A 25,099-nucleotide genomic window follows, 5' to 3' on the forward strand; every position below is an offset into this window, starting at 1 on the left:
AATTAGGCCCAAGGTGGTGGAAAATTTGACTTCCAGTAGACCTTGAGACTCATTATACGCCCACTGTAATACATTAGCGTGCTAAATGACACACCCACAGGTGCCATGACAGTCCCGAGGCCAATCATAAAAGGGCAAAAAGTGAGCAGCGGCCCAATTCCTCAAAATCCCCACCCCTTCCTCAAAATAGTTGGAATAACCCTCCCACTCATAAGCCTATGAAATTACCCAGCCCATGAAAACTAACTACCCCGTATTTCAGGGCCTCTCTCACCTTCTGAGATGGCCCACACTCTGTCTTTGGAGTGTGTTTCTCCTAGGGCTGCTCTCACCTTCTGAGATGGCCAGCATTCTGTCTATGGAATGTGTATCTCTGCCTTCACTTTACTATGGCTCGCTCTTGAATTCCTTCTGCGTGGAGCCAAAGACCCTCACTTGGCGGGCCCATCCCAGGGACTCACCCAAGACCTGGGACATGACCATCCTCTCATGTCCCGTTTTCCTGCAAATTCTTTACAAAGGATATTAATAAATCTACTTCTTGCCTATCACTTTGTCTCTCACTGAATTCCTTCTGCACGGAGGCATAAAGAACCTGAACTTCATTAAGTCCTGAGATGGGTTGTATGGTTTCAGTTAGAAGATTGTGGGTTTGAGTCTCAGCTGAGGTGCAAATGGGTTTGAGTCCTCTCCTAAGTCAGAGGCTGTGGGTTCAAATCCCATCTGAAGTGTGGCTGGGTTCAAGTCACATCTGAAGGGGTGCAGTTTCACTTTGATCAGGGTATTGGCAACCACTGCCAGCATACCAGGATGCAGCTTGGTGCACAGACTTGGGAGGGAGTGAGACTAGCTCCAGGGCAAAGACTACCACTGCCAGAGTGCATCCTTGCTCACAATCAGGAGGGAGTGAGACTAGCTCCAGGACAGAGACAATTATCACACTCGAGCATGTGTCCCTTCCCACACTGAGTGAGCCAGCTCACTAGTGTAGCACAAACCCTTCTGGCCTGACCCAACGTCTAACCGAGGTAAGCACACTGGGGAAAAGTGAAACCAGCACAGAAGTGCAGCCCCAAGCCCTTAGGCCCCAGCCACCCCTAAACCAAGGTGGAGAAACCCTGGAAAAACCCAAGTCCCTCAGGGCTCCTGTTCCAACCTCTTGGACCCAGACCCCACCCCTGATAGAGCAGTGGCGGACACTGAGCAAAGAAGAAGTCCCAGCTTGCACCTGGCTCTGGCTCCAGCCCTACTTCCCACCAAGGTGGTGGCTGCCAGCACACCTCAGGGAAAGACCTGGCCCTTGCTCACTTCAGGTATAGCCACCTAACAAAGCCTCTGGGCACAAGAAAACTGCATAGGGACACTCCCACACAAGGACACACCCTCAATATCAGAATAGGTAACTGTTTCACCTAATTTCATAGAGACAGAGAAGTTTAAACAAAATGAGAAGACAGAAGAATATGTTTCAAACAAAAGAACAAGAAACCACCCCTGAAAAAACTCCAATGAAACAGATATAAACAATTTACCTGATAAAGAGCTTGAAGCAATAGTAATAAGATGGCTACCTGGACTTGGGGGAAAAAATAGATGAACATCATGAGAATTTTAAGAAAGAACTAGAAAATAGAAAAAAGAACTAGTCAGAGCCGAAGAATTCAATAACTGAATTAAAAAATAAATTATAGGAATTAACAGCAGATTAGGTGATAACAGAAGAATGCATGAGCTATCTGGAAGATAGAATAATAGAAATTACACAATCAGAATAGCAAAAAGAAAAACAAATTTAAAAAATGAGAATAGTTTAAGGGAACCTCTGGACAATATCAAGTGTACTAATGTTCACATTACAGGGGTCCCAGAAGGAGAAGAGAAAAAGGGGTAGAGATGTATTTGATGAAATAATGGCTGAAAACTTCCCAAACATGAAGGAGAGAGATATCTAGGTACAGGAATCACAGAGAGTCCCAAAGAAAGTGAAAACAAAGAGACCCACACCAAGACATATCATAGTTAAAATGGCAAAACGTAAAGAGAGAATTCTAAAGGCAGCAAGAAAAAAAAAAGTTACATACAAGGGAACCCCCATAAGGCTATAAGCTGATTTTTCAGCAGAAACTTTGCAGGCCATAAGGGAGCGGCATGATACATTTAATGTGCTGAAAGGAAAAAGTCTACAACTTAGGATACTCTACCCATCAAGGTTGTCATTTCAGCACTGAAGGAGAGATATAGAGATTCTCAGATAACCAAACATTAAGAGTTCATATTACTAAACTGACTGTACAAGAAGTGTTAAAGGGTCTTCTTTATGTGAAAAAGAAAAGGCTATAACAAGAAATAAGAACTTAAAGGAAGGGAAAAATCCCATTGATAAAGGCAAATATATAGTAAAGGCTGTGAATCAACCACTTAAATAAGCTAGTATGAAGATTAAAAGACAAAAATTATAAAATCAACTATAACTACAATAAACAGTTAAGGTATCTTTTCCAACCACAATAGTATGAAACTAGAAGTTAATTACCAGAAGAAAAATGGGAAAAACACAAACACATGGAGACTAAACAACATGCTACTAAAAAACCAATAGGTCAACAAAGAAATCAAAGGAAATCAGAAAATACCTTGAGACAAATGAAAATGAAAATAAAAACACAACTTTCCAAAATCTATGGGATGCAACTAAAGCGGTTCTAAGAGGGAAGTTTATAGCAATATAGGCATACCTCAGGAAATAAGAAAAATCTCTAATAAAAAACCTAACCAACCATCTAGAGGAATTAGAAGAAGAACAAAGTCCAAAGTCAGCAGAAGGAAGGAAATAATAAAGATCAGAGTGGAAATAAATAAAAGAGACCCCCCAAAAAATAATAGAAAAAAAATCAATAAAACCAAGAGCTGGTTTTTGAAAAGATAAATAAAATTGTTAAGCCTTTATCCAGGCTCATTAAGAAAAAAAGAGAGAGGACACAAATAAAATAAGAAATGAAAGAGGAGAAGCTATAACTGATATAACAAAAATACAATCATAAGAGAGTACTATGAGCAGATATATGCCAACAAACTGGACAGACTAGAAGAAATGGATAAATTCCTAGAAACATACAATCTTCCAAGACTGAAGCAGGAAGAAATAGATAATCTGAACAGACTGACTACTAGTATTAAAATTAAATCAGTAATCAGAAAACTCCCCTATCCTCCTATCCTTCTCAAACTATTCCAAAAAATCGAAGAGAAGGAAACACATCCAAATTCATTCTTTAAAGCCACCATGATACCCAAACCAGGCAAAGACATTACAAAAAAGAAAATCACAGGCAAATATTTCTGATGAATATAGATGCAAAAATCCTCAATAAAATATTAGCAAACCAAATTCAGCAACATATCAAATGGATCATACACCATGATCAAGTGGGATTTATTCCAGGGATGTAAGGATAGTTCAGTATCCACAAATCAATGTGATATACCAAATTAACAAAATGAAAAATAAAAATTACATGATCATCTCAATAGATGTAGAACAAGCATCTGACAAAATTCAACACCCATTCATGATAAAAACTCTCAAAAAAGTTAGTTTATGACTTCCCTGGTGGCACAGTGGTTAAGAATCTGCCCACCAATGCAGGGGACACGGGTTTGAGCCCTGGTCTGGGTAGATCCCACATGCCACAGAGCAGCTAGCTTAGAAGGAAAATATCTCAATATAAAGGCCATTTATGACAAATCCACAGCTAACATTGTACTCAATGGTGAAAAACTGAAAGGTTTTCCTCTAAAATCATGAACAAGGCAAGGATGCCCACTCTCACCGTTTCTATCTAACATAGTATTGCAAGTCCTAGCCACAGCAATCAGACAAGAAAAAGAAATAAAAGGCATCTAAATTGGAAAGGAAGAAGTAAAAGTATCACTATTTGCAGATGACATGACTATATTTAGAAAACCCTAAAGTCTCCACCGAAAAATGATTAGAACTAATAAATGAATTCAGTAAAGTTGTGAGATACAAGATCAATATACAGAAATGGGTTGCTTTTCTGTACACTAATAATGAACTATTGGAAAAAGAAAACAAGACAACAATTCCATTTTACACTTGTATCAAAAAGGATAAAATACCTGTGAATAAACTTAACTATACTCTGAAAACTGTAAGACATTAATGAAGGCAAGTGAAGATGATACAAAGAAATTGAAAGGTACCCCATGGTCATGGATTAGAAGAACATTATTAAAATTTCCATACTACCCAAAGCAATCTACAGATTTAATGCAAGCCCTATCAAAATACCCATGACTTTTTTATAGAACTAGAACGAATAATCCTAAAATTTTTATGAAACCACAAAAGACCCTGAATACTCAAAGCAATCTTGAGAAAAAAGAACAAAGCTGGAGACGTCATGTTCCCTGACTCCAGACTACACTACACAGCTATAGTAATCAAAACAGCATGGTACTGGCATAACAACAGACACATAGACCAATGGCACAGAATAGAGAGCCCAGAAATAAACCCACAAACATATGGTCAATTAATCTAGGATAAAGGAGGTAGAAGTACATAATGAGGAAAGACAGTCTCTTCAATAGGCGCTGTTGGGAAAACTGAAAAGCTACATGTAAAAGAATGAGATTAGAACATTTTCTCACACCATATATAAAAACAAACTCAAAATGGATAAAAAACCTAAATTTAAGACTAAAAACCATAACTCTAGAGGAAAACGTAGGCATATACTTTTGATGTAAATCTTAACAACATTTTTTTGCATCTTTCTCCTCGGGCAAGAGAAACAAAAGCAAAAATTACAAATGAACCTAATTAAACTAAAAGCTTTTGCACAGCAAAGGAAACCATCAACAAAACAAAAAGACAACATACTCAATGAGGAAAGATATTTGCAAATGGTATGTCTGCCAAGAGTAAATATCCAAAATATATAAAGAGCTCATACAACTCATTGTCAAAAAAACAAACAACTTGATTAAAAACTGGGCAGAAGACCTGAATAGAATTTTTTTCAAAGAGGACCAACAGGCACATGAAAAGATGCTCAACATCACTAACCATCAGAGAAATGCAAATCAAAACCACAATGAGATATCACCTCCAACCTGTCAGAATGACTATCATCAAATAGACAAAAAAAAATAAATTTTGGCAAGGATGTGGAGTAAAGGAACTCTTGTGCACTGTTGGTGAGAATGTACATTAGTATAGCCATTATGGAAATGAGTATGGAGGTTCCTCAAAAAAATAAAATTAGATCCACCATATGATCAAGAAATTCCACTCCTGGTTATATATCCAAAGAAAACAAAAACACTAATTTGAAAGGATTAATGCTCTCCAATGTTCATAGCAGCATTATTTACAATAGCCATAATATGAAATCGACCTAAGTGTCTATGAACAGATGAATGGATAAAGAAGATGTGTATAAAAAAAAAGATGTGTATATATCTTCATGCACACACACATACATACATACATATACACAATGGAATGTTACTCAGCCATAAAAAAGAATGAAAAATTGCCATTTGCAGTAACATGGATGGGCCTGGAGGGTATTATGCTTAGTGAAATAAGTCAGACAGAGAAAGACAAATACACACATTTTCACCTATATGTAGCATCTAAAAAATAAAACAAATGAGTGAATATAACAAAACAAAAACAGACTCACAGAGAACAAACTAGTGGTTACAAGTGGGACGATGGGTGGGGGGAGAGACAAGATAGGTGAATGGGATTAAGAGGTACAAACCACTAGGCAGAAAATAAATAAGATACAAGGATGTAATGTACAGGGAATATAGCCAATATTTTATAATAAATTTAAATGGAGTATAACCTATAAAAATGTTGAAACAATATTTTGTACACCTGAAACTAATATAACATTGTAAATCAAGTATACTTCAATAAAAAAGAAACATATCACCTTGTTTTGTTCAACCTAGTGACTTAATCTCTTAGAAGTATTCAAATTCTTGGGAATTCCCTGGTGGTCCAGTGGTTAAGACTCTGCACTCCCAATGCAGGGGGCCCAGGTTCAATCCCTTGTCAGGGAGCTAGATCTCACTTGCCACAACAAAGATCCCACACGTGGTGACGAAGATCCCGTGTGTTGTAACTAAGACCCGGCACAGCCAAATAAACAAATAAATATTAAAAAAAGAAGTATTCAAATTCTTGTTATTCACTTCTCCTTAGCATGATATTTCCACATCACTCACTGGAGTATGTTAATGCATTTAATAATACGATAAGAACATGCTGCTTTTTACACTATCCAGCACCTCTGACCACTGCTACCAATCTACAGACCAATGTACCTGGGGGGGGGGGGGGCATTTGCAAGTCACCCTGTGGCAGACAATGGAAAATTATCTTGGAAGCTAAATTAGTAATTAAGAAGTTGCATCCCAGCAAAGGGAGGATAAATGATTTTAAAAGATATATTATCCAAGTTATTCTGAAATCTAATTCACAACAATCAAATTGGGATAGTTCTGTAAAACACTACTAGTTTCTGGTTCTTTGGGCTATAACTATTCTATGCTACATATTGTTCACCCCACTTCTGTTCACATAGTCTTTCTTCACATAGTATAAAAGCCAAAAAACCAAACAACCCAATCAAAAAATGGGCAGAAAACCTAAACAGACATTTCTCCAAAGAAGACATACAGAAGATTAAAAAGCATGTGAAAAGATGCTCAAAATCACTAATTTTTAGAGAAATGCAAATCAAAACTAGAATGAGGTATCACCTCACACCCATCAGAATGGCCGTCATCAGAAAGTCTATAAACAATAAATGCTGGAGAGGGTGATGGGAATGCAAACTGGAACAGCCACTATGGAGAACACTATGGAAGTTCCTTAAAAAACTGAAAATAGAGCTACCGTATGATCCAGCAATCCCACTCCTGGCTGTACATATGGAGAAAACCATAAGTCAAAAAGCTACATGTACCCCAATGTTCATTGCAGCACAATTCACAATAGCCAGGACATGGAAGCAATCTAAATGTCCATCTCCAGAGGAATGGATACAGAAGATGTGGTACATACATACAATGGAATATTACTCAGCCATATAAAAGAACAAAATAATGCCATTTGCAGCAACATGGATGGACCCAGAGATTCTCATAGTGAGTGAAGTAAGTCAGACAGAGAAAGACAAATATCATATGATATTGCTTATATGTGGAATCTAAGAAAAAGGCTACAAATGAAATTATCTACAAAAACTTATATCTTTGAAATAGAGTTACAGACGTAGAAAATAAATTTATGGTTACCAGGGGGTAAGGGAGGGGAGGGATAAATTGGAAGATTGGGATTGACATATACATACTACTATATATAAAACAGATAACTAATGAAGACCTACTGTATAGCACAGCGAACTCTACTCAATACTCTGTTCTATAAGGGAAAAGGATCTAAAAAAGAGTGGATATATGTATTTGTATAGCAATTCACTTTGCTGTATACCTGAAACTAATACAACATTGTAACTCAATTATACCCCAATAAAAATTTTAAAAATTTAACCAATGATAGTACAATAATGCAACTTATTGAAATTATTGCCACTTTGGGAGTTTATATCTCTGGCCATCCTGTTACTGTTTTGGGGGTTTCCTCACTCTTTAGCCATGCAAATTTCTTGTTTTTCTTTAATGATGTATATTGAAAAGCACAATGTTGAGATTTTACTGGCTTAATTCTCAGAGGGCTATCTCATTTTCAAGTTTGAAGGTTTCTGTCTTTATTGTCCCTAAGCATTGCTTAGAGTGAAGATGTAGCAAAATGACAAAGGTGTAAATTAAAGTTCAAGTAGCTAATCCATCTGGCTATTACTTGAAGCATTTTTGGAACAAGTCATTTGCTAAATATCAACTAGTGCTTGTGTATGAGTAACTTGTTAAAAAATTTTTCACCTCCTCACATCACTAAGTACAGTAATGTGCACATAGGTACTTAAAAGTTACATGTTAACTGAATAGAAGAAATATTTTTTATCACTTGTGGTTTAAACAATAGTCTATAAAAAACCATAAAGTATGTTAATGCTTTAACCTTAAAGTTCAGATAAAGAGGAAATATTGGGCTTAAAAATTAGAGGGGGTGTAAAGATTGTTTTTCAAAAACAATCTTCATCTGAGTTTAAAAGGTTATATGGTGTGGTACCACAATAAGAGAAATGACCATTAAAACTTTAGTCTTGTAAATAATCTAACAATATACTGGTTAAGGGGAGCTGGCTTGTAAATCCTGAGTCCTTCCAGATACTGAAATTCTGTAACTTCTTACATTCCAGTCCTAAAAAGGGAGATATGCCATTTTGTTTGGAAGGCAAATTTTAACTACCTGCTGCCTGTTTAACTCATTAAAAACAAAAAGAGAAAGTGCTTTTAGTTTAAAATTCTGGAGAAAAGTTAACCCCATATGACAATAAGCATCTAAAATGTCAAGAAGAAGAAATTATGTCTTAAAAATGTTTTAGATTAGAAGCAATTCTGAGACAGCAGCATACATGGAGCCCAGATTATTGCATTACTTGACAGTCATATATACACACACATACATATGTATATACTCATGTTTTACCCCAGTTCAGCTCTTGACCTGCCTCAGCATTCCTCCAGCACACAAATTAAGGAAGTAATACACACAAAGACACACACACGCACACACACAGAGATAGAACTGTTGAGGGGAAAGAGTTCCAAAATAATAAATCTAAGTCATCAGTCTCTACTGCTAATTTCACCTCAACATTCAACAAGCACTTTAGGAGTTTATTCAGTACCTATGGATAGAAGGCATAGAGTAATGAAATGTTCGAAAAGGGAACTATAGAAATAATCTATTCTAATCACCTCATTTTTTTCAGGTGGAAAAATAAGGCTGAGAGGGATTATATGACATACTCAAGGACATTCAAGTCTTTTATGTGCAAGTTAAATACATCAGAGCTGAGGAAACATTAGAAACTGTAGAGAAGTCTCCAAATCAAAACATGCTTATGTCCTTAGTAAATAAATTATCTGAGTCTTATGTTTAGAGGATTCTCCACAGTTACGACTGAGTCCAGCTTGGGGATAAGCAACACAGAAACTATAAAACTGTAAGCAGAATGTAAAACTATAAGCAGAATATGGTAGCTCTCAGATGCCATGGGCCAAACCCCTTTGCAATGATTTCCTGTAGGAGAGTGGTCCTCAAAATTTTAGTCTCAGGACCACTTTATACTCTTAAGAATAATTGAAGACAACAAGAACTTTTGTTTATATGTGTTTTTGTATCTATTAGTATTTCCTATATTAGAAATTAAAACTGCGAAATCTTAAACATGTATTTATTATTTCATTAAAAATAACAGTAATAAACCCATTTCATATTAACATAAATAGCATCTTTTTCGAAAAAGATAACTATATTCAAGAAAAAAATTTGAGAAGAGTAACACTGTTTCACATTTAAAAGATCTCTAACAACTGGTTTAGTAGAAGACAGCTGGATTCTAATATTTACTTCTGCATTTCTGCTACTGTGATATATTTTTTGAAGTATATATTTATCTATTGAAGCATATGAAGAAAATCCAGTATCACATAGATTAGTCAAAAAAAGGAGGAGTATTTTAATAGTTGTGAATACTCTTTGAATACTATACCCAAATGTGACAAGTTCTAGTTTCTTAATGGTGGGTTGCAATGTGGAATCGGAAAACACATAACTGTGCTTTGCGTACTCTGTTGCATTAAAATCCATTGGTCTGTCACTATGTATAATTTAAAAAAATATAATGCATTAGTCATTTGTAAAATATTGGTTCAGTGAGTTATGCAGATATTCTAAATGTTGACACATTTCTTTATAGTAAAAAAAAAAAAAAATCACATTCATGAATATCACCACTGAATTACCAGAGGTCTTTAAGTATTGGAAAACTGTCAAGATTATGGTAGTGGATGCAAGTTCGTCAAAATTTTTGTTTGAAAGCTCAAAATTTTTATTATTTTCATTTTTTAATTTTTTTTGTTTATATCTTTATTGGAGTATAATTGCTTTACAATAGTGTGTTAGTTTCTGTTGGACAACAAAGTGAATCAGCTATATGTATACAATACATATATCCCCATATCTCCTCCCTCTTGTGTCTCCCTCCCACCCTCCCTATCCCACCCCTCTAGGTCATCACAAAGCATTGAGCTGATCTCCCTGTGCTATGCAGCAGCTTCCCACTAGCTAGCTATTTTACATTTGGTAGTGTATATATGTCAATGTTACTCTCTCACTTTGTCCCAACTTCCCCTTCCCCGACTGTGTCCTCAAGTATGTTCTCTATGTCTGCGTCTTTATTCCTGCCCTGCCACTAGGTTCATCAGTACTGGAAAGCTCAAATTTTATCATTGGCTGTAGCAAAAGCACTCCATACATAAGGATTACTGCACTATTCTTTAATTCCTGTAAATGAGACACTTCCTGTCCTGCAAACTATATGCTCCCCCTTCCATAGTACGTAGCTATTACTAGGTAGCACTTTCCCAACCAGAGTTTTTATTTGTCAGCCCTCCTTACACCTAGGTGTAGCCATGGTTTGTTCTCACTAATGGTATGTGATTGGAAGTGATATGGGAAACTTCTGAATCAAGACTTTTATGAGTGTGTGTCTATTCCTCTTTTATTCTCCTGATACAGATTAATTCTACTGACTGTGAAGATCTATAGGATGGTGACCCCAGAAGGTGGAAGCAGCCTGGATCTCTGAATCACTATGTGGAGGAGAGGCACTCACTGATCACTAACTAATATGAATTCTCATAAGACAGCTTTAAATGTAGGTTAAGGTTCTACAGAAATGTAAGAGGCTCAAAGTTCAAATAAAAACAAAGATTTGAACAAAATTCTACCTTGAACAGATTTCCTAGTAGTCACAGTCTAAGCAGAAGTCTACAGAAAAAATTACTTTATAGAAAAATAAGACTACTTCTTTATGCAATCCTTGCCTTTTTGAAGTGGAACATCTGCCCTTTTAGTTTCCCTACAAAAAAAACAACAACAGTGTCTAGTAGACTAGACCCGTGCTTCCCTAGTGGAGGCTCAGCTTCTTTCAGAGGATTAGAAATTCCAACTCTTTGCTGTCACTGTACCTCTGGACCACTTTGGCCCCACAGTGTGGGTTTTCCATTCTCCAAACGATTGCTTGCTATTTCTAGAGGCATCTGTATACAAAATTGGGAAACAAGTGAGATTTTCCCCCAGTCTTCTGCATCCTACTTTGGCTCTTCTAACAGCCTTCCTCCTTCCTTCTCACATATTAAAACTTGATCCCAGAAAAGGATCTAAACACTCATTCACATTAGTCATGAATGAGGGAATAAGGCTATGGTAATTCTCCTAAGTTAAAACTCTTATCCTATGATGACAATTTTAAGCCTTAACATACTTACAAGCCTGTAAAATTAAATGTCTGAGAGGCAGTATGTGAAGTCGTTAAAGAGTTCAGATTCTAAAGCCAGAATTTCCTGAATTTGAATTCATATTCCACCATTTATGAGTGATGTGACCTTGAGCAAGTTATTTAATTCCCTTATGTTTCAGTTGCCTCATTTTATAACTGATAATAAAAGCAACCTACTACTTAAGAATATTACTAATAAAGCCCTAATACGTTAACACACTTTATCAAATACATAGTTCAAATTGAAGATTTCCCCAAGTTGAACATAAATTATTAAAATTTAATTTTGAGCAGTATATGAAAAGAAACCCTACTTAAACCTCTAACCTACCATAATACTCCAGACTTAGATGATCTTATCCAGAAACAGAAAAATCTAGTGATGTTTTAGAATGTAATATAAAAAGTACTTTTCAAATATTTATGGGTAAATAAAATATATGATGCATTTTATAAAGACTTTCCATTAATATGAAAATCAAGTGTGTTCGAAACAAATATAATTTTTATGTTTTTCCAAATTAAAATGATCATTTCGTTAGAAATACAGTATAAAACCTCTTTAAAGCATGGTAGTTCACCACCCAGAGTAATTCTTTATTTTAGATTGCATAAAATGGATACTGCAAAAATAATAACTTCTGAAAAAACCAGGACTATCATGAAGCAACATATAAATAATATTTGGAACAAAAGTAATTGAGATAAAAGCTCATAAGCAGTACTTCCTCTAATAAGAGAAAAACATTTTTGATGGCCTCTATATAAACTATAGAACAACATAACTGTATTCTCTTGGTGGCTAAAAATATTGGTCAATATCTGTTGATTATTTTTAATTTTTGAATGTTGATTATGGTTAAATATTGAAATATTGAAACAGTTTCATATATATTATTTATGTAAAGAACATAAGAAACAATGCTATATATTATAGAAAGGAAGAATGCCTACAAATACCCATATAATCATTACCTCTGGGGAGGAAGGGACAGATTTAGGAATGATACAAAAGATATGTAAATAAAAGGCTTGAAAAGCAAATATGGCAAAATGCAAATATTTGTTATGTGTGGGAAATATTTTCTATACTTTCCTGCATGTTTAAATAAGAAATAATAATAAAAACAAATCCAAAAGGAAACCCCATGTAAAGAATTGGGATAAACATAACCACTTTGATCTATCTCTCAACTCTAAGTAAAACAACTACAAAACTTACAAATAGGAAAATGTGCATCAGCACCAGAAGGAAAATACAAAAACTGATATTATATCTGAAGTCCATGAAATGGGACCAAATTTTAAAGTGTTTTTCATAATAAATATAGTTTACCACATGATGGGAAAGTACACATGAGGAGGTCTTGACAGGTCCTCATCCACATTGGCAGAAACTTACTCAGAAAAGCAAAAGCTCCACTGAAATGAGATGTTTATTTGGGAATCCAAAGAGAAGTCCCTTACTCAAGGTCCTACAGTCCAGGGGCACCGGGTAGAATGGTAAGCCCATGACTGGCTAAAACATGATGTTGAAAATCGTGGTCTTTCGAGGGACTTGATTTTTTGCTTTCAGCCTCACCTCCAAAGACCTTTCAGTTGTCATTCCCTAATAAAAGATTGTTCTTAGTTTACATATTTGCCAAATGAGTAGCTTGTAGTGGGCTTTATCCTATTTTTAAAAAATTGGTCCCTATATATTTTCATTTCTTACGAGGTAACAAGACAACATTTAGTATGTCATAGCATACCACGTGAAAACAGGATATGAAGGCTTTCTCTGGAGATTTTATTTCCTCAATGTCAGGGGATACTCTCCAATGGTGAAATGAAACTTTTTCCTTAAATATCTGCAACAGTGTCACTTTCCCTTCCTCTTCAGTCTGGCCATATAAGTTTCTATGTCTCACCTGAAATATTTGGCTAAGATCTTTACTAGGTCTACCACAGAGCTTAGGGAAATCCAAGAATTTTAAATAAATTTTGGCATTGTGAAAACTTATGAAAATCATCAAGACATGTTCTAGTGACATTTTCCAAATTTAAAGACAAATTAAAAAATCTTGGAAACATCTAAATAAGTAAAAGTAAAAACTAAATTTTATCAATTAACTGTAAAGGAAGAAAACATAGGCTGGTTTAGACTTCTCTACTAGACTAAATAACAGAAGATAATGAAGCAGTATCTAATTTTATAAGAACATGGGATTTGACAATTTGATATTTAAATTGGAAAATAAACTCAATATTTAAATATTTAATTTACATCAGTCTGACTCTCCCATAGATAAAAGTTATGAATTCTTGAAAGTGTTTAAAAAAAGGACATTTGAAGATACCAGGGAATGACTAAAAGCAGATAGAAACTGGAGGGGAGTTGAGCCTTCTAAAATGGAACCTATAGGGTTCTCATCAAGAAAAAAAGGCAGAGGACTCAAATCAATAAAATTAGAAATGAAAAAGAAGTTAAAACTGACACCATACAAAGGATCATAAGAGACTAATACAAGCAACTATAAGGCAATAAAATGGACAACCTAGAAGAAATGGACAAATTCATAGAAAGGTACAATCTTCCAAGACTGTACCAGGAAGAAATAGAAAGTATGAACAGATCAATCACAAGTACTGAAATTGAAACTGTGATTTAAAAACTTCCAACAAACAGCTGTCTGGAACCAGATGGATTCACAGGCAAATTCTATCAAACATTTAGAGAAGAGTTAACACCTATCCTTTTCAAACTATTCCAAAAAATTGCTGAGGAAGGAACACTCCAAAGCTCATTCTATAAGGTCACGATCACCTTGATACCAAAACCAGACAAAGATATCACACACAAAAACATTACAGGCCAGTATTACTGATAAATACAGAAGGAAAAATCTTCAACAAAATACTAGCAAATCCAATCCAACAACACATTAAAAGAATCATATACCATGATCAAGTGGGATTTATCCCAGGGATGCAAAGATTCTTCAACATATGTAAATCAATCAATGTGATACACTACACTAACAAACTGAAAAATAAAAACCATATGATCATCTCAATAGATGCAGAAAAAGCATTTGACAAAATTCAACACCCATTTATGATAAAAACTCTCCAGAAAGTGGGCATAGAGAGAACATACTTCAACATAATGAAGGCCATATATGGCAAATCCACAGTAAACATCATTCTCAATGGTGAAAAACTAAAAGCATTTCCTCTAAGATCAGGAACAAGACAAGGACGTCCACCCTTGCTACTTTTATTCAACATAGTTTTGGAAGTCCTACCCACAGCAATCAGAGAAGAAAAAGAAATAAAAGGAATCCAAATTGGAAAAGAAGAAGTAAAACTAGCACTGTTTACAGATGATATGATACTACACATAGAAAATCCTAAAGAGTGCTACCAGAAAACTAGAGCTCATCAATGAATTTGGTAAAGTTGCAGGATACAAAATTAATACACAGAAATCTCTTGCATTCCTATACATTAACAGTGAAAGATAAGAAAGAGAAATTAAGAAAACTGTCCCATTTACCATTGCATCAAAAAGAATAAAATACCTAGGAATAAACCTACCTAAGGAGGCAAAAGGTTTGTACTTCAAAAACTATAAGATATTGATGAGGGCTTCCCTGGTGGCGCAGTGGTTGAGAGTCTGCCTGCCAACGCAGGGGACACGGGTTCGTGCCCCGGTCCGGGAGGATCCCACATGCCGCGGAGCGGCTAGGCCCATGAGCCATGGCCACTGAGGCTGCACATCTGGAGCCTGTGCTCCGCAATGGGAGAGGCCACAACAGTGAGAGGCCTGTGTACCACAAGAAAACAAAAAAAACTATAAGATATTGATGAAAGAAATAAAAGATGACACAAACAGATGAAAAGATATACTATGTTCTTGGATTGGAAGAATCAATATTGTGAAAATGACTATACTACCCAAAGTAATCTACAGATTCAAAGCAATCCCTATCAAATTACCAATAGCATTTTTCACAGAATTAGAACAAAAAATTTTACAATTTGTATGGAAACACAAAACACCCTGAATAGCCAAGGCAATCTTGAGAAAGAAAAACAGAGCTAGAGGAATCAGGCTTCCTGACTTCAGACTATACTACGAAGCTACAGTCATCAAAATGGTATGGTACTGGCACAAAAACAGAAATATAGATCATTGGAACAGGACAGAAAGTCCAGAGATAAACCCATGCACCTATGGTCACCTAATATATGATAAAGGAGGCAGGAATATACAATTGAGAAAGGACAGTCTCTTCAATAAGTCGTGCTGGGAATACTGGACAGCTGCATTAAAAGAATGAAATTAGAACATTCTCTAACACTATATACAAAAGTAAACTCAAAATGGATTAAAGACCTAAATGTAAGACCAGATACTATAAACTTCTTAGAGGAAAACATAAGCAGAACACTCTCTGACATGAATCTCAGCTTGATCTTTTTCAATCCACCTCCTAGAGTAAAGGAAATAAAAGTAAAAATAAATGGAACCTAATTAAACTTAAAAGCTTTTGCACAGAAAAGGGAACCATAAACAAAACAAAAAGACGACCTACAGAATGAGAACATATTTGCAAATGTAGCAACTGACAAGGGATTTATCTCCAAACTATACAAACAGCTCATGCAGCTCAATACCAAAAACAAACAAACAAAAAAACCCAATCAAAAAATGGGCAGAATATCTAAATAGACATTTCTCCAAAGTAGACATATAGACGGCCAAGAGGCACATGAAAAGATGCTCAACATCACTAAATTAGAGAAATTCAAATCAAAACGACAATAAGGTATCACCTCACTGGTCAGAAGGGCCATCATCAAAAAATCTACAAACCATAAATGCTGGAGAGGGCATGGAGAAAAGGGAACCCTCATACACTGTTGGTGGGAAGGTAAATTGGTACAGCCACTATGGAGAACGGTATGGAGGTTCCTTAAAAAACTAAAAATAAAGCTACCGTATGATCTAGCAATCCCATTCCTGGGCACATATACAGAGAAAATCATAATTCGAAATGATACCTGCACCCCAAGGTCATTGCAGCACTATTTACAATAGCCAGGACATGGATGCAACCTAAAAGTCCATCAACCAAAGAATGGATAAAGAAGATGTGGTACATGTATACAATGAAATATTACACAGCCATAAAAAAGAATGAAATAATGTCATTTGCAGTGATATGGATGGACCTAGAGATTGTCATACTGAGTGAGGTAAGTCAGACAGAGAAAAACAAATATCATATGATATTGCTTATATGTGGAATCTAAAAAATATGGTACAAATGAACCTGTTTACAAAACAGAAGTAGAGTCACAGATGCAGAAAAGAAACTTATGTTTACTAAGGGGGAAAGGTAGGAGAGGGATAAATTGGGAGATTGGAATTGACATGTACACATTACTATATATAGAATAGATAACTAATAATAACCTGTTGTATAGCACAGGGAACTCTACTCAATACTCTGTAATGTCCTATATGGGAAAAGAATATAAATAAGAGTGGATAAAAAAAAAAAAGAAACAATACCAAACCAGAACCCAATGGAACAATATCTTGCTGAAAGGCAAAAGAAAAGTGAACCTAGAATTCTAAATCCAGCAAAAATATCCTTCAAAAATAAAGGCAAAATGAACATTATTTTTAGATAAATAAACTTGAGAAACTTTATTACTGGCAGAACTGAACTATAAGAACTGCCAAAAGGTAGTTTTTTTCCCAAGCTGAAGGGAAATGACACCAGATGGAAACTCAAATTTATAGGAGGGAATGAAGATCCAGGAATGGCAAATATGTGAATAAATATAGAAGACTATTTTTAAGTCTTCTCTTAATCTTTTAAAATACATATAATCACTTCTACTTCTTGCTATGATGGAGTAACAGGAACTGGATTGCTCTTCTTTCTTAAACAAGTAAAAAATTGGAGAAAATATAGGAAACAATGGTTTTCATGTGTTGGACAACAGGCAGCACAGGACAGTAATCACCCCCGCTCCAGCCAAGAGAAAAAAACCCAATGAGGGAACCCTTCAGTTGTCTCATCTCATTGTCTCTAAAGAAGAAATTTTGAGGCCACAGTGTAGTGGTGGGAATCCAAGCAGAACTGAGTTGAAAAATAAAATTTAGCATTCAGGAAGGTCAAGGCAAGCTAAAATTCACAGGTCAGCATAATATAGAGGAGACAGATGCACACAGAGAGCATTCTGGAGCTCTTCAGAAGGTTATCCTTGAATTTTTGCCTGAGGTTGGTTAAAAAAAAAAAACAACACAGGAAGGAGCGGGCAGAACAATGCTTGGGGCTCACAGAAAGCTCATGTTCCAGACAGCCAGATGGGAAATCTGTTACACACAGAGCATGGGGTAGAATACTAAGAAGGGTACTGCCTCAGTAGGGGAAGCATGTTAAGGCCTAAACAAAAGAGTTCTCTGGCTCCAACTAATGAAGCTTAAAATAAAGCCCCAAGTAGACCAAAATATTTCTGAATAACTAGGTCACATCTCAGATAAAACTCAAAAATATTTAATGGAATAAAATAAAAATTTACACAAAACTACAGTTTACTCAAGAAGGAACTGATCATTTGAATAGCACTATATCTATCAGAGAAATGAATTTTTAGTCAAAAACCTTACCACAGAGGAATTTCTAGACCCAGATGGCTTCATTGGTGAATTCTACCAAATACGTAAAGAAGAACAAATACCAAGTTTACACCAACCCTTAGAAAAGAGAAGAGGGGTGAACATTACACTTATTACTAAAATGTGACAGGACAGTACAGGAAAAGAAAACAAAATTTTAGCAAACTGAATTCAGTAGTATACATGAAAAGGTTAATACACAATTGCCAAATGGGATTTTTCCCAGGAATGCAAGGTTAGGTAACACTTGAAAAATCAATCAATGTAATTCACTGTATTAAAAGACTAAAATAGAAAAACAATATGTTCATCTCAACAAATGTTAAAATCCTAAATCTATTTGTTAAAAAACAAACAACAACAAAAACCTCTCAGCAAACTAGGAAGGGAATGAAACTACCTCAACCTGATAAAAGATATCTATAAAAGCCTTCAGCCAAAATCCATTTAAAGGTAAGTAACCTAACATTTTCCCTCTAAGATCAGGAATGAGGCACGCATGTCTACTCTCACCACTTTTAGTCAACATCTTCTTAAAGATCCTAGCCATAGGCAAGTAAAATAAATAAAAGGCATATAGATTGAAAATAAAGTAAAATGCTCTTTATTCTCAGATGACATGAGTATCCATGAAGAAAAAATCCTAAGAAATCTAAAAAGGCTACTAGAACTAATAAGCAAGTTTAGTAAGATTGTAGGATATTAAGACCAACACAAAAGTATTTTTCTATAGTATTTTTATATATTACCAGTGAACAATCAGGAATTGAAATTAAAAACACCATATGCAATATTATTTGAGAGATATGTGCAGCATCTATAAAGAAAAAACTAGAAAATATTGCTGAGATAGAAAGAAGTCCTAAATAAATGTGGAAATAGTCTATGTTCATGGATTGGAATATCAATATTGTTAAGATGTCAATCCTTCTTTTTGTTTTGTTTTGTTTTGTTTTTGCGGTATGCGGGCCTCTCACTGTTGTGGCCTCTCCCGTTGCGGAGCACAGGTTCCAGACACGCAGGCTCAGCGGCCGTGGCTCACGGGCCCAGCCGCTCCGCGGCATGTGGGATCTTCCTGGACCGGGGCACGAACCTGAGTCCCCTGCATTGGCAGGTGGACTCTCAACCACTGTGCCACCAGGGAAGCCCTGTCAATCCTTCTTAAGTTGATAGATTCAACCTAATTCCAATGAAAATTCCAGAGTATATACTTTAAATACTGATAAGCAGTTAAAAAATTATATAGAAATGAAAAGAATCTAGATAGCCAAAATAATTTTTTAAAAGAAGAACAAAGTTGGAGGACTTATAGTACCTGACTCCAAGACATGTTATAAAATTACGATTATCAAGGTAGTTTGGTATTGGCATTAGTGAAACAGAATTCAGAGTACATGCATAGAGCAATACACATATGATCAAATGTTTTTTGACAAAGGTTCCAAGGTAATTCAATGGGCAAAGGATAATCTTTTCAACATATGGCGCTAGAATAATATGCAAAGAAATGATCCTCACTGCTTACTTCACATAATTTTCAAAAATTACTCAAAATGAATTAGAGACCTAAGTGTATAATAGGAGCCACAATTCTAAGCTATAAAATTATATACTATAAAATTTCTAGAAGAAAACATTATACTATAAAATTTCTAGAAGAAAACATGGGAGAAAATCTTGGTGAAATTGGGTTCACAAAAAAATTCTTGAATATGACACAAAAAAGCACATACCCTATTGGAAAAAATGATAAATTTGATTTTACCATATTATAAACTTTTGCCTTTCAAAGGACACTATTATAAAATGAAAAGGCAGCTACAGACTAGAAAAGAATATTTGTAAAATATATACCTGTTAAAGGATTTGTGTCTAGAATATATAAAGAACTGTTATAACAGAATTAAAATAAGACAAACAACCCCAATAAAAATAGCGAAAAGATTGAAACAGACACTTCAGCAAAGAAGATATACAGATGGCAAATAAGCACATGAAAAGAGCTCATCATAATTAGTCGTTAGAGAAATTAAAATAAAACCTAACTAAATACTGGTACATAACCACAAGAATGGCTAAAATTAAAAAGACTGTACAAAGTCTTAGCGAGGAAGTAGAGTAACTATAACTTGTATACTGATAGGAATGTAAAATTTTGGATAAATTTGGCAATTTCTTAAAATGTTATAATACACTTACCATACTACTCAGCCTTCCACTACTAGATGCTTACCAAAGATAAATGAAATCCTATGTTTACACAAAGACTTGTACATGAATATTCATAGCAGCTTTATTTATAATAGCTAAATACTGGAAACAATGCAAATGTCTACCAACATGTGAATGGATAAACAAATTGTTGTATATCCTTACCATGGACTATTACTCAGCAATACAGGGGAACAAACTATTCATACATACATCAAGATGAATGAATCTCAAGATACTTATGCAGAGTAGAAAATGCCAGACAAAAGATAGCACATACTCTATGATTCCATTTACATAAAATTCTAGAAAATGCAAACTAACCTGTAGTGACAAAAACCACATGAGTAATTGCCTGGGGACTGAGAAAGAGGGAGGAACTACAAAAAAGTCTGAGAAACTTTCTGGAATGGTGGATATGTTTCCTATCTTGAAGGTTGTGACAGTTTTATGAGTTTATACATGTCCAATTGTGAAATTTTATATTCTAAATGTGTGTGGTTTATTGTACATCAATTAGACCTCAATAAAGCTGAAATAAACCATGTAGTTATTTGAAGCAAAAATCCTAACACTGTATAATGTGAGGCCATTATTCATGTAGATCTTCTAATATATATGACAACAACAGCACAAAGGACAAAGGGGAGTATGTGTAGCTATCCGTCTCCAAGTTCCTACATTTTTAGTAAAGTAGGACAACATTAACTTTAAGTAGTATTTTAATAATTTAAGGATGCATTTTGAAATCACTAAGGCAATTGCAAAAAATTCAAGAAGGTACAGGCAAACAGCCAGTAGAAGAATTAAAATGGAATACTAAAAATATTTGCTTAACCAAATGAAGATAGGGAAGGGGAACTGAAGAACAAAAAAGAGGTGAGATAAAACTGAAAACAAACAGGAACATGGTAAAAACAACCCTAATCATGTCAATAGTTATGTTGAATGTAAATGAAGTGATCACTCCAATCAAAAGGAAGAAATTGTAAGACTAAATAAAAAAACAAGATTCAACTATAGGTTGTTTGCAAGACAACCTTTAAACATGAAAAAACAAAGAGGTTATAAGTAAAATGATGGCAAAAGATACACTATGCAAACCACAAGCATAAGAAAGCTCAAGTGGCTATATTAATATCTGACAAAATAGAACTCATAGATAATTAGATCGATAATTCCCCTAGGAGAATTATCATAGATATGAAGAAATATTTCATAATGATTAAAGGGAAAACATAATAATTGTGTATGTGCCCAGTAACTTAAAAATGCATAAAGCAAAAATCAGCAGAATTAAGGGGAGAAATAGATAATTCCACAATTTCAGTGGGAGATTTTAACACCCCCTTCTCAGTAATTAATAGAATAATTAAATATCATAAAGATACAGAATGAGAGTTAGCACACTTTTTCTATTAAGGGTCAGATAGTCCAATATTTTAGGCTTTGTGGGCCACATGTGATCTCTGTGGTATATATATATTTTTAAATTTATTTATTTTGGGCTGCGGTGGGTCTTTGTTACTGTGCGCCGGCTTTCTCTGGTTGTGGCAAGCGGGGGCTACTCTTTGTTGCAGTGAGCAGGCTTCTCACTGCAGTGGCTTCTCTTGTTGTGGAGCACGGGTTCTAGAGCGCAGGCTCAGTAGTTGTGGCGCCTGGGCTTAGTTGCTCCGCAGCATGTGGTATCTTCCCGGACCAGGGCTTGAACCCGTGTCTCCTGCATTGGCAGGCAGATTCTTAACAACTGTGCCACCAGGAAAGTCCCTCTGTGGTATATTCTTTATTGTTTTTTTTTTTTTACAACCCTTAAAAATGTAAAAATCATTCTTAGCTCATAGGATGTATAAAAAATAGGCTGCAGGCCAGATTTGGTCCACAGGCTGTAGTTTGTTGAATCTTGATATTGAAGATCTGAATATCGCTATCAACCACCTTGATCTAATTGAGATTTACAAAATAATTGCAGAATACACATTCTTCTCACGTGCACATTGAATGTTCACCAAGATAGACCATGTACTTACTGTACCATAAAACAAGTCTCAATACACTTCAAAAGATTGTAGAGTATATTCTCAGACCACAGTATATTTAAAATTGGAAATCAGTAATTTTTTTTTTTTTTTTTTTGCGGTACACGGGCCTCTCACTGCCGCGGCCTCTCCCATTGCGGAGCACAGGCTCCGGACGCGCAGGCCCAGCGGCCATGGCTCACGGGCCCAGCCGCTCCGTGGCATGTGGGATCCTCCCGGACCGGGGCACAAACCCGTGTCCCCTGCAACGGCAGGCGGACTCTCAACCACTATGCCACCAGGGAAGCCCTAAAAATCAGTAATTTTAAGGTATCTAGAAAAGCCCTAAGTATTTAAAAATTAAATAATACATCTCTAAATAACCCATAGGTCAAAACAGAAATTATACTGGATATTAGAAAATATTTTGGATTAAATGATAACGAAAATATAATATATCAAAATTTGCAGAATGTAGCTGAAACAGGAATTAGAGAAATTTATAGCTTTAAATGTTTATATAAAAGAGGGAGAGAGAAAACAATAAAACAAATAGGATAAATTCAAACATTTGGTGGATAAAGGATATATGGGAGTTCCTTATACTATTCTCAACACTTTTCTGTAAGTTAAAATGAAAAAAAAAAAAATAGAAAGCTCCCCCAACCTCCTTAATTTTATATTCAGCCAAGTTGTTATTCACATGTGAGACTGAGAAACAAAAAGAGATAAGATTGGGTCAAGACAGTGGATTATCTCTCTTCCCATCCAAAATTACAAATATGCATGACGCTCTGTAAAAACCAGGGTGACATTAGCAAATAAGAAATTTCACATAACTACTAAAAGATAGAAATCAGACAGGATGACATCTATGGGGATAAGAGTGGAGAGGAATCAAAGTACTAATCAGAAGAGCAGTAATTAACTAATTAAACAATTTTGGAATCAGAAATTAACTGATGAGCTGCTTTCAGAAGAGTAGGTTGAGTAGGTTAGTCCCTCCTTGCCCTGGCCTATATCAAGAAGTATGATGGAAAGGTATTTCCCTCTACACTAGTGGTTCTTAACTTTGCCTGCACATTGAAATCATCTGGGTAGCTTTAAAAAATACTGAGCCTCAGATTCTTATTTAATTGGTCAGAAATGAGGCCTGAGCACCAGACCTATGTTTAGTATTGAAATATAGTATAAATTAGAGAAAAATAAACTTGCCTTAAAGTGCTAATTAATATAGAGTTACTGAGAAGTTTCGTCGTGGTACAGGAATTTGGGAGGTAGAAGAGAATACAAAAATATATCCATGTGAATTGTTATTTCAAGTAGTCTGTAAGTGGACTATTTAATAAGTAAGCATTTGTAAAAAACAAAATACTGCACTACAACTACCTTCCTTTATAACAAAATAAACCCCAAGTGGATTAAAGAGTTGAATAAAACATGGAAATAAAAAAGTACTAGAAAAAAAGAACAGGTAGATTCTTTTTTTCATAATATTAGGTAAGTAAGTCCTGACAAACATGCCACAAAACTGAAACTACAAAAGACATTATTTAAATTCACTGAATAAAAACTTTAAACTTATCTATTGGTAAAACACATTATTAACCAGAGAGCAATACAGCTAAAAATTAAGAATATTTGTAGTGTTCTTACAAACCTGAGAAGTTCCCGCAGACCAATATAAAAACATAGTAACATGCAAATGAGAAAAGGACTTGAAGCACATGCTATTTTTTTAATGAAAAACTAAAATATAAAGCAATATTCAAATTACTATAATACCCATCTATAAATCATATGTTATTTTAAGACTCTCACCAGAAAATAAATCATTAGAAAATTTTGACAAAAAAATAATGATACACTTGATTTTGGCTATTTCAATCAGCAGTATATAATAAATTTACTTACAAGTTGATATGCGTTCTTGACTTCTTGCAATCCTGTCCTTTATAGATTCTGAAGGTGTTTTCTTGCTACCATGAATGGTTGTTGTGGAGAGTTCGTTCAGCTTCCAGTGGGTCCAAAAGCCTTTTTTAGGTTTTAAACCTGTTGATACAAATATGTATATTTAGCCAAAGAAATTAGGAGTTCAAAAATATCTTTTGTCAAAGCCTTTTTAGGAGCATTATACATTTCATTCTCACAACAGTCCTGTGAGGACTGTCAGTCTCAAGTTTCAAAAGAGGAAATCTCTACATAGAAATGTTAATATCTTATCACATAAGACTGAGAATTAGAAAAGAGATAAGCTTGATATATACCTTTCTGACTCATAGACATAAGCTAAGTTCATAAATGGACATAAGGGGAGATTAATATTGTGAAAACTTGGAAAGGACCTAAATATCCAGCAACAGTACATCCATACAGTGGATCATGATGTATCCATTAAAAGTTACCTTGTAAGTATTTGTTAACATATAAAGGCAATCATAACATGTTTTTATGTGAAGGACAATTTTACCATATACATATGTGTGACTATAGCTTAAACATTAACATGATTTCCTCTCAGCATAGGTGATTATTGTTTTCAAAATTTCCCTATCTGTATTTCCTATTATTTTTAAAATAATGTTTATGAATCAGTTATAGTACCCTAAAAGAAATAAAAATAAATTCCATTTAAAAAGTTCCATTTTTGTTCCAAAAACTGTACAGGGTTGAATAAT

General features: G+C 35.0%; 1 protein-coding gene across 1 annotated transcript in view; it reads right to left on the reverse strand.

The window, feature by feature from the left end:
• The window catches only part of FAM227B (family with sequence similarity 227 member B), a gene marked incomplete at its 3' end in the record, with an annotated part of 266,307 nt that overhangs the window by 166,828 nt on the left and 74,380 nt on the right, over positions 1-25,099 (reverse strand). The window contains exon 10 of the mRNA XM_082860879.1: positions 24,336-24,473. Coding sequence (XP_082717005.1) covers positions 24,336-24,473 — 138 coding nt within the window. The remainder of the gene's footprint in view (positions 1-24,335; positions 24,474-25,099) is intronic.

This window comes from Leucopleurus acutus (genome assembly GCF_964270905.1).
Source record: "Leucopleurus acutus genome assembly, chromosome: 1".
In the NCBI taxonomy this organism is placed as follows: Eukaryota; Metazoa; Chordata; class Mammalia; order Artiodactyla; family Delphinidae; genus Leucopleurus; species Leucopleurus acutus.